At 48.0% G+C, this 11,426-nt stretch overlaps 1 protein-coding gene across 1 annotated transcript in view; it reads right to left on the minus strand.

Annotated features, from left to right (window-relative positions):
* Positions 1-6,865, minus strand: part of LOC130133636 (retinol dehydrogenase 8-like) — an 8,977-nt gene extending 2,112 nt beyond the window's left edge. Inside the window, exons 1-3 of the mRNA XM_056302074.1 lie at positions 6,370-6,865; positions 3,245-3,406; positions 2,296-2,475 (exon numbers count right to left, since the gene is read on the minus strand). Of these exons, the coding sequence (XP_056158049.1) occupies positions 2,296-2,475; positions 3,245-3,406; positions 6,370-6,475 (448 nt within the window). The 5' untranslated portion in view covers positions 6,476-6,865. The remainder of the gene's footprint in view (positions 1-2,295; positions 2,476-3,244; positions 3,407-6,369) is intronic.
* Positions 6,866-11,426: the final 4,561 nt, after the last annotated feature.

The following is an 11,426-nucleotide window of genomic DNA, read 5'->3' on the forward strand; positions in this document are numbered from 1 at the left end:
GAACATGCAAACTCCACACAGAGGAAGACCTGGGATGACCCCCAAGGTTGGACAACCCTGGGGTTCGAATCCAGGACCTTCTTGCTGTGAGGCGACAGCGCTAACTACTGTGCTGCCCTGTCACTTTCCACTTTTCCACAGTCGTCTCTGAAAATGTGCCGAGAGGTATGTGGAAGTCATCTCATAACACGATCCTTTGACTGACAGCTCATCAGATACTCTCCAAGAAGATCTGGTGGACGCCACCCATCTGCTACAGATTTGCTTTGTGGAATGAGTGGCGTGGGGGGGGGGGGGCTCAATTCTGATGCTACAGTTAAGAGGGCTATGAATAATAGTCTTGCTTTCCTGAGGTCAAATAGTCAAAACACATGAAGAGTCGGGCTGACTGCATGTCTGTGTTGTCGTTTAAAGGCCCCCGAGGTGCTTGGCTTGGGGGTCTTCGCAAGCTGTGCAGCTAACACAGCGTGCTAATATCCACTGAAGAAACGGGTGATAATGCTGAATGTGTTTGTCTATTTTGATTTGTTGTTGCTGTTTACATCCCCGGACAACAGAGGTCAGCATTCATGTAGAAATTACACATAACCCCCTGAACCAAGAACACTGCTTATTGCTACTGTTACTGCTGCTTATAGAGAGGAAGTGGCACCAGCCTACTACCAGTATTGCTACCTACACTCCTTCATTACTCTTATTTATGGTGTTTTTTTTATTCTATTATGTGGTAACGTGAAGTTCTAATATAACATTAGCAATTTCTGTATTTTTTTGTGGATCCCCCCCTCCCCAACTGCACCTGACCAACTACCCCACTCCCCCGAGTCATCCCGGTCGCTGCTCCACCCCCTCTGCCAATCCGGGGAGGGCTGCAGACTACCACATGATACATGTGGAGTCGCCAGCCGCTTCTTTTCACCTGAGGAGTTTCGCCAGGGGGGCGTAGCACGTGGGAGAATCACGCTGTTCCCCCCAGTTCCATTCCACCCTCCCCCCCAAAAGGAGGCGCTAGTGTAGCGACCCGGACACATACTCACATCCGGCCACTCACCCGCAGACACGGCCAACTGGATGTGTAGGGCGCCCGACCAAGCCGGAGGTAACACGGGGATTCGAACCAGCGGTCCCCATGTCGGCAGGCAACGGAATAAACCGCTACGCCACCCGGACGCCCTCAATTTCTCTTTAACAGCGCCATTTTTTCTGAATGCTGACGTTCTTATTTATTGTTCATGATTTCATATTGTAGCGAATTCGGGGGGCAGTCTGGGAAACCGTCGCCAAAGCCGGGACGCGAACCCGTGTCTGCCACTCCGCAAGTGACAACGTTAACCAGTCGACTAAAGGGTCCGACCTGTTAGTCAAGGACCAACGTGTCTACTTATCCATGCACGTTACAATATGCATGTGGTACCATCATAGGTACCTTAATATTACTTTAAGCTCCGGGGCTATCGACGTTTTGGAGCCCCCCCCCCCCAAAAAAAACAATCCTCTTGTTCTATGCGTAACATCACCGAGCGTGTTAACAGGCTCCGACGTCCCGCCTCTGGAACAAGCCCAGCTCCGTGTATTTCTTTCTCCGCATGAAGCTGCATCAGCACGTCGGTCTAAGAGGCTCTGACATGCTGACTTGTGAACCATCCGGGTTCTATTCATATTTCATACGGAGACGCGCGTCCCCGAGCGCGTAACATGTGCCAACCGCCCGCCTTGTAAAGCATCCTTGTTCTATTAATGTTGTATGCGTGAAAGTGCAGCACAAAGCGTGTTAACATGCTCCGACATCCCTCCTCGTTAGAGAACACGCTTCTGTTCATTTGGCAAGTGAAAAAAAAGCATCACAGGAGGATAATACGCTCAGACATCCCGCCTCGCACACAAGCCCAGCTCTATCCATTTTTTTCGCGTAAAAGCGTATCACCAAGCGGGTTAAAATACCCCCACACCCCGCCTGGGAATACATGTGTCGTGAGGCCCCTGGTCCTCGGTTGCAGCCTGGGACCCGGAGCTTAAGCCCCGCTAAACCCAATGCATTAAGGCGCCCATGGATACCGTGCAATAGCACTGTGCTTGCGATATGATGGTTTCTCCGTGGATATGAACGCTTGTTAGAATATATTACACTGCAGATTTTATTATCATTTCAGTCACTGTCCATCACATAACCTCCATCCATGCACACACACACACGCACGCGCACGCGCGAGAGTGTGTGCGCGCGCGTGTTTGTGTGTGCGTGTGTGTGTGTGTGTGTGATGGTTGTACTCAGTGCCTCTGCAGCCCCAGTCATACCTTGTAGACCCATCACACTGCTCATGACCACTATGTGGCCTGACCGCCTCTTCTTCATGTCAGGCATCACTTCCTTGATCATGCGCACCACGCCAAAGAAGTTGGTCTCAAACACTCTCTTCATCTCGTCGATGCTGATGCTTTCCACAGGACCCAGCAGACCTATTCCTGCATTGTTGACTGACATTCATGACAAACACAGACACATATCATGAACCTCTTGAAAATGTTCCTGTAAAACAGCTTCATTTTTCATTTCTGTGACTGAATCACAATTTATAGTTATATATTTGCCTTGAGAAAACACGTGTCTATCAGCAATCGCAAAAAAATGTCTTCCCATTTGGACTGAATGCATCGAAAAACCTCTGAACGATTTGACGCGGCACTACCTGCTGTCACCACCAGATGGCAGTGGACTTAAACAGACAGGGAGGAGTGACGCAACTTTTCATCCGTGACAAAGAGCTTTTTTGCTCTTGGGTAATTAGGTAAAGGGGTAGCGAGAAGATGGGGTGGGGGTAGGGGAAGACAGCCGATGAATAAGAAACCAAATCCAGATTTGAGAATCAACAATAAGATTTAACATGACCCAAACCAGATTGTTTTTAAACGTGTTATTTGCTGAAATGAGGTTGCCTGTTTTCACCGTCTATTTTTCATCACACAGACACACACCTAGTCCAAACAGCATTTATGAAAATGACAACACACACACTCATGGACGCCCCATTCACCGCTCAAATACACACACACACACACACACACACACACACACACACACACACACACACACACACACACACACACACACACACATACACACGTATACTGCTTACACAAAAGGGTCATAGATCACTGTGGCTAATCGTTTAAAGGCCACGTAATGGTTCATGGGTCCTCATTGAGAAAAGAGGGGTGGGTTTAATTTCCACTGCGACCCACTCACTGAGGATATCAATATGGCGGTCCTTCACGTCGTTGATGCACTGCTTGACGGACTCTTCGCTGCACACATCCAGCGGGAGCAACATCAAGGTCTTCCCGTACGTGTCCCCTGCTGCCTCCACCAGCTTGTCTTTCTTCCTCAGGTCTCGCATGGTGGCGATAACTGGCAGAGACAGAGAAGCAGACACACAATCTGACATCCGACGCACACGTCACTGGCCACGATAGCTAAACTACGCCACGAATCACTTAACTGCTGATGAATGAGAGGAGAAGGGGAAAAAAATCAAGCAAGAGTCATTATTTTTCTTCCTATGCGGAGTTGCGCATACACACTCTAGCACAAATGCAGCCAAATTCGCTCGCGAGCATGTGACAGACACACGCACACTGGCGTGTGAGTGCATGTACAGGGTTGTTGCAGAAACAGACGCTGACCCACAGGCCGGAGTGTAGGCTCACACACCCAGCGGTTTGCGGAACAAACAAATGATTTCATTTGACCTTTGCACACTTGACGACATTAACCTACATGCATACAGTTGGACTCTTTCACGGTTATCAACGCCTCGTTGATCCGGCACATGCGCCTATCTTCGCTGTTAACAGTCGGGCCCCTCTCTGCCCAGTGTGATTACCGATATCACCTAACACAGGACGGGGAAAACAGAGCTATTTACGACCGCAATCAGCGGGTGTAACTTAATCAGGCGTTAATCTGAGTCCGCCTGTTGCCCCTGACAACCGCAGCCAAATCCATCTGATTCCCGTCGGACGGAAACGCGGTCTAAGGGGACGCCGTGGAGACAACGTTTCAATACTGTTGCTTATCGTCTCCCGACGGTATCGCAGTGAAATGCGGACGTTGTCACATCGTGATGCACAACTTTTTTCGTCGAAATGAAAGATAAACAGAATCTGTTACCTAACATTTCTTACAAAATGATGTCTGAAATATTTGAGGGAGCATCATTTGAAAACTAGTTTTGGATTGATAGCGAATTCCGGAGGGGGGGGCAGCTGGGAACCGCCACAACCGGGACGCGAACCCGGGTCTCCCGCACCACGGGCGACACCGTTAACCAGTCTTTTTTAAAACTTGATTTTAAAGTCAAGTTTTATTTGTTAAATCACAATTCAGTCCCAGGGGGCTTTACATTCACATGACATTCTCCAACAGATGAAAACAGAATAGAGTCCAATGTTGTGTCAAAGTTTATAAAGGGGCCACCTCACAATGAAAAATGTCCCTAACCTACAGATAGTTTGACTGTGAGTTGACATCTGACAGCCAATCATCCGTGATCATTACACTGCCCCGCATTCTTCGGCATGCCAGCTCCCTCACGACCTCATCCACCCACGTAGCAGCCCGGGAACCGCCGCAGCCGGGACGCGAACCCGGGTCTCCCGCACCACGGGCGACAACGTTACCCAATCGATTAAAGAGTCCGACCCGATAGCCGAGCGCTAGCGAGTCTATTTATCCGTGACCGTTACAACGTTATACTCAACGCTACCAAACAGTTCAGTATGATATGACCTTTAGGCGGCCTTTTGAACACGATAAGCCGACAACATGATATATATTGATGCGATCTCTACCATTACTTTGTTAGTGTCCTCCACATCGCCTATAACTGGTATGCAAACTTCAGCGAGAAGAGCGAGTAGTTAGAAACTCTGCACAACATGTACGGGGAAGGATGCCATGCATTGGTAAATGCGTTGGTGTGTGCTGCTGCAGAGGCCGGCGGCGCAGAAACTGCCCTGCGTTTTGAAGGTGATCGGCGTGGCTGATGGCTCGTCCTTTCAAGCTCTTGGAGTCGGATTGACCATGTGCCGCGCATTAATGAGTCCTAAATGATTCATGTGTCTATGAAGCAACAGGGAGATTTATGTACTGGAGGAGACGTGAACAAAGGCTCCATTGTTCCTGTGGCTCCTGAAGGAATTATTCTTGGGCAGCTTAAGCATTCTTACATGAACCACATTGCCTCTCATTCACTGGGGGCTTTTTTTTTTCCTTTTTTTTTGGGCTTGACTAAATTTGGCGCACGTCTCTCTGCTAGTACTTTCTGGGCCATGTAATATTTAATATCTAATCTGCTGGATTTCCTGAGGTCCGCCGGAATATAGAGCAGATCATCTACTTTCCTCACATGGTCTCGAGCCAGAAAGCGGGTCAGAGTTCAGCCCGAACTGTTCAACTCAAAGCAGCGTTAAAGGGAGCAGATAATCGGTTTCGTCTCGCTCATGTGTTTTACGGTAATGAACCCCCAGACCCCGGCACCCTAGCAGCGGCAGCAGCAGCAGCAGCAGAAGAAGAAGAAGGAGAAGAAGAAGAAGAAGAAGGGGGAAAAAAGTAGAAATTAAACGTAAACCCGGTGTTGACATGAATGACGGGGATACATGCTGTACGTACCTACGTACGTAGCTGCATGGGAAGACAAGGAAACAAACCGACATTGTCAGACTGGAGATCCCCCCCCCAACTCCTCTGAGTCCCGATGAAGACCTCAAACAAGGCTTGCTCAAAGTGAACCCTCGCTTGTACAGGTCTCAAACTTTGTCCCCCTTTCAGCGTCCACCCCGGCGGAGGGACTATGGGCGCATTAGACACGGCACTAAACCGGAGCAGCAGTCTACAATCCAGGGCGATAAAAGGGCTCTTTGTGCCTGAGAAGTCACTTGAAAGAGAACTGGCAGCCTCTTTTATGATCCCCGCCTGGCAAGCGGCATCCCCCTGCACGGCCCTGCCCTGGAAACTGCGCTTTCAGATGACAATAGCTGAAATCAAGGGGAGACTTGAGTTCGACTCCTCACAAAAGGACGTGGATCAGACAGACGTAGGTACTAGAGCCACCTAGGCCGGCGTTTCCGTCGGACGCTAAAGACACAAAACCCCGCAAGTGATCACGGCGGCGCTCGCGCACAACAGTGGTCTCAGAGAAGACAACTTTGATTTGTTTTGGGTTTTTTTTCTTCCTTTTTTTTTGGCTCACACAAAACACTAGAAAAGGCTTGCGTCTACACGAGTCCAGGCAAGTTTCTGTTTGTTTGTTTGTTTGTTTTTTTTTTTTTTTTTTGCTGCAAAGAAACAATGTAAAATGAAAGCGCATTTACCATGGTAACGCTTCTTTTCATCTTTGGCCAGCGTCACGGCGATTCGTAACCCGATGCCGGAGGAGCAACCGGTGATCAGCACAACTTTCTGCCCGCTGTTCGCCATGATTATGTCCAGAAAAGCGCTGTGTGGATGTGTGTATATGTGTGTATGTGGATGTGTGTGTGTGAGTAAGGGTGAGTGTGTGTGTGAGTAAGAGTGAGTGTGTGTGTGTTTTCCAGTGGTCCTCTTCTCCGGGACGGTGGCTGCTTTACTGAGGGAGACCGATCACTGGACTTTAAAAACTAAAGCGGATCATGCAGCACAGCACAGCACAGCCATGTGAGCGAATAATTCAGTCACATGCCCAATCAAATCAGTGAGGGGGGAGAGAAGAAGAAGAAAAAGACGTGTCAGCACGCACGCCAAACTGCCAGCGAGATTTAAAAAGCCGATTAAATGCCCCGAATAATAAGTTAATTCCGGAAAGGTTTGTTTGTTTTCGCTGCGCGCGTGTGTGTGACAGACATAGAGAGAGAGAGAGAGAGAGAGAGAGAGAGAGAGAGAGAGAGAGAGAGGGAGGGAGAGAGGGTGAGAGAGGGTTTGGGGGGTTGTTAGTTCATGTTTGTGCATGTTTACGCATGTGTGTGCATAACGTGCAAGCGTAAGTGTGGAAAGATCCTGGCTGTGTGTTCAGCCTCAGCCTGTTCTGCGTCCTTCCATTCACTGTGTCATTATTTCATACACCTTTACCATAGCTGTCCCTCAAATAAGCATCTGGGCCCCAGAGCTATGGCCGGCCTATGAAGAAATCGACTTCTTCATCTTATTATTATTATTTTAACATATTGTCTTCACAAATAAATCCCGCATTTGTTCACCTCTTAGTGTCAACGTAGTATGGTGTGGCAGTTTGAGGTTGGGTCATTTATTGAGCTCTACCGCCATCTGGTGGTTTGTATGATTAGTAGCACACAGTGTAAACATGACGGACGCGTACGTGCCGCTTTCACACTTAATACAATAATCTGAAGCAACTTGAATGTAATATTGTAGGTCTGCCCATGTGGAGACTCCTGCTCTTGGAGGGTTTTTTTTATAGATGTTGTTAGGGTGTCAAAGTGCTCCTGATAGGATCTAAACTGGGACTTGTTTCTCTCGTTCTTATGAAAGGATATGATGTAAGAGTCAGAGCCAGTCATGTTGGGACCTGTTGCTCAGTGGCTTTCAACCATATTCAGACTTGTGGCTGCAGCAGTTACACGAGACAGTGGTGTCAAATATAATGTGTACCCAGCAGTAGTTAGCTATGATTGGAAAGTAACTTGCTACCACCTACAATGCCCATGTCAGTACAGTTCCCTTGAGTTACCCGAAAAAATGTGTTTGCACGTGCACGTTGAATTTTGATAATTTGGTAATATTGTTAGAAATGTCAAGCTGGGCACCTAAAAAACCCCTCTCACGCTAGCTGACACTGATGCAGTTGTCCTCCGGAGGAAAACCTTCAACGTACAGTAATTCGCACAAACAAAGACGCTGAGCATCTCCTCTAGGTATGTGGATCCTGTCTGAGGCTGAAAGATACGACAAGTGGACCAGAGAAACCACTACAGGTCACTTTGCAAGCATTTTCCTTTGCGCTTATCTACTTTCCACACCTCCAAAAAGGTTTGATGTTTACGGTTAATTATAAAGGAATAGCGGCAGGCTGCTTTTTTGTTGCATGAATTGGAAGGCTGACCCAGCTGTGCAATAAACAGGTGCAGATTGAGGTGGTAATGGTATCTCTACCGGCCTGCTATGATGTCCCCACCGATATAATATTTCTGCAAATTGCAAAGCAATATTTTGTGTCCATCTAATCATAATTACAGTGAGTCTGTGTCAGGCCAACAAATGGTGTCATTTATTATTTACCCACTTTTGAAATTTGCTTGATGTGCCCCCCCCCCCACCCCAGCCACATAAAAGAGTAAAAAATAAAGCCATCATCCAATGGATTTGTATTGCTATCATGTTATCAAGCCTCACAGTAAGGCGGACCATCCAAGATGTTTTGCATAGCAAGGTGGAACGAAAAGGCGGAGGGGTAAAACCTGACTGCTTCTTAAAAAACGTGGCAAATGCAGATAGAAACTATATACTTATAGTATCTATAGAAGATAGAAACTATATACTTATACTAAGTAATGATGAACTGCCCTGTGCTTCTGGCCTCTCTCTGAACATCTTTACCATGAAATATATTGATTTAACATGAATGGCACACCAGGCTCATTATACTTATTAGACCAGAGGATAGGTGAAGGTAGAGGATGTACACACACACACACACACACACACACACACACACACACACTTGCACATGCACACACACACGCATGCATATTGCACGCACACACACACACACACATGGATGCAGCACACACATGCACACAAACACGCACACATGCACACACATGCACATATGCACACATGCACAGGCACGCACACATGCACATATACACATGCACACATGCACGCACACACATGCACACAAACGTGCACGCACACACGCACACACATACACACACGTGCATGCGCGTGTGTGCAAAACCCTAACCCTAACTTGTAGACGTTTGTTTACATTCATTCACTACCCAGCCTGCCCCTAACCCAAACCATCCGCACTACAAGACCTTAACCCTTACCCTACCCTTACAATAATCCTAATCCTAACCTTAACTCTAAACCCCAAATCCCACCCCTGAAATAGACCCTTGAGCAAGTGAGGACCGGTCAAAATGTCCTCACCTTAATGTCCTCACTCTTATGATTAAAAGCTGAAATTGGTTCTCGCAATTGCAGCTGAACAAGAACACACACACACACACACACACACACACACACACACACACACACACACACACACACACACACACACACACACACACACACACACACACACACACCTGTGGTAACAGCAAGAGAGTGAGCAGTTCAGATTGCATGTCTCCTGTGAGGGAGAGAAACTGATGTTATTTATGGACAGGCCTCTATGGCCAAGACCCGCTTACTGGGCCGCGTCTTCATTTCCGTCACAACTCTGAAAGGGGAGAGTGTCCCCGAGGGAAGGCATATTTCAACTATGAGAGGAATCCCGGCCTGAGCCCCACGAGGGTCAGCCAGGACCTGGACAGGACAGCGGAAGAAGAACATCCCAAGACACGTGCGAGATCTGGAAGATTTGAAAAAAAAAGTTTTCTGGCCTTTTGTGTGATAAGAGATCTAATAATGCTGACAACACACAGCAGCTGTCATCTTACAAAGTTGAGGCCCAATTTCCTCTTGCTGTCTGGCAAAGCCGATGTTTGATTATGTAGAACATCTCTGTGAGCCGTTTCCCCGCACAGGGAAGCACAAGCCTGCATCAAGATCAGGAAGGAAAAAAAAATGCAATTTGTGCTGTCAGATTAAGTTGACAGAGAGCAAGCTGTAATTTAAATCTGAACTGACGGCACAGAACACACTGGTGTTGTGCTTTGACATTTTGCTCTTTACATTTGGGTGTACGTTATCATGGTATGTAGTACTCTGATGTGTGCGTGCATGCATGCGTGCACGCGTGCATGCATGTGCGTGTGTGCGTGCATGCATGTGTGTATGTGTGTGCATGTGTGTGTGAGTGTATGCATGTGTATGTGCGCGCATGCTTGTGTGTGTATGTGCATGCATGTGTGTGTGCATGTAGGTGTGTGTGTGTGCATGCATGCATGCATGCCTCTGTGTGTGAGTGTGTGTGTGTGTGTGTGTGTGTGTGTGTGTGTGTGTGGTCTGTCAACAGACTGTCCGAAAAGGGCGTTGGGGTCAGATGTTAGGGTGCAAAGAGAGGCCAGGGTGCTCCTGGCCTGCTTCCCCTTTTGCCCCGAGAGAAAGTGGACAGGTGTGTGAGGAGATGAGTAGGGGGCACCGGGGAGCTGGTGGGGTCTATCAGCCTCCCAGCTATCACTGTGGAATTTCAGCGAGATAAAACACAAACTCACAAGAGGAGTTAGCAAAAACAAAAAAACCAACAAAAAAAACAGTCCCAAAACGAAACAAAACAAAACAAAAAAACAAAAAACAGCAACCAAACCCCCCCCCACCCCCCCCACCCAAAAAAAAGCAAAAAAATGGAGGCAATAGCACGTCCACACATGTGGTGCCTCGTGCATGTAACTTGGGCCTTCTCCCTGTAGTTGAGAGTCGGGCTGAGTGATGGCTGGCAGAATGTGCTGAATTGATTCAGTATCGAGCAAACTCTGACTGATGCTTAACGAGCTTCCACCTAATCCTTTAGGGCACTTGGCGAATAGCGCGTGCTAAAACAGCTCTTTTATGGCGCTCACGTGCCGAGGATGTTATTGGGGTGAATGAAAACCCCTTCAGTGGTGCAGAAGTAACCCAGCTCAGTCAGCCAGCGCAGTACTATCTCCTTCTTTTGCACATCATGAAGCCCTCTCATGCATCCGCCATTTCCTCCCTGCAACAAGCCGGTCCTCCCCAGACCAGAGGGAGTGATAGCTCGGCTGTGGCTGAGAAATGGATTGATATCCATATCATATTATTGCATATGCATGACTGATATAATGGCTAAGGTGCCTCAGACTCCTCTCATAACATTTTCAGTCCGTTTGTGCCAAAAAAAAGGAGCTCGTTCGGTGGACATTAGTTGATGAGAACTATTGCCCCACAAGATTACAGTACAGCTGGTACACAGCAGTCAGCTGATGGGAGCTTCCTCAACACGGGTCAGTCCGGAGGATTCTGCCACCCATCGCTTGGTTTGACCCCTAACGACAGGAAAATATGGCCTGAGTTTTCTTTTAAGTAACTCCTCTGCACTCTCTTAATCTCTCTCTCTCTCCCTCTCTCTCTGAAATACTCCTCGTCTATCATCGACTGGTCCCACTTGCTTTTTATCCATCTCACCACTCCTCCCTGTTAACACCCACCCTTTCTCTCCTCACCCAGCTGTGCCCCGCGACCCGCCCGCCTGCCCTTACCTTAAAGCAAAACGTCCAGAGTTCCCAGATCGGCCTCTCCCTCTGGCAGT

Source organism: Lampris incognitus, unplaced genomic scaffold (genome assembly GCF_029633865.1).
Source record: "Lampris incognitus isolate fLamInc1 unplaced genomic scaffold, fLamInc1.hap2 scaffold_435, whole genome shotgun sequence".
Lineage (NCBI taxonomy): Eukaryota > Metazoa > Chordata > Actinopteri > Lampriformes > Lampridae > Lampris > Lampris incognitus.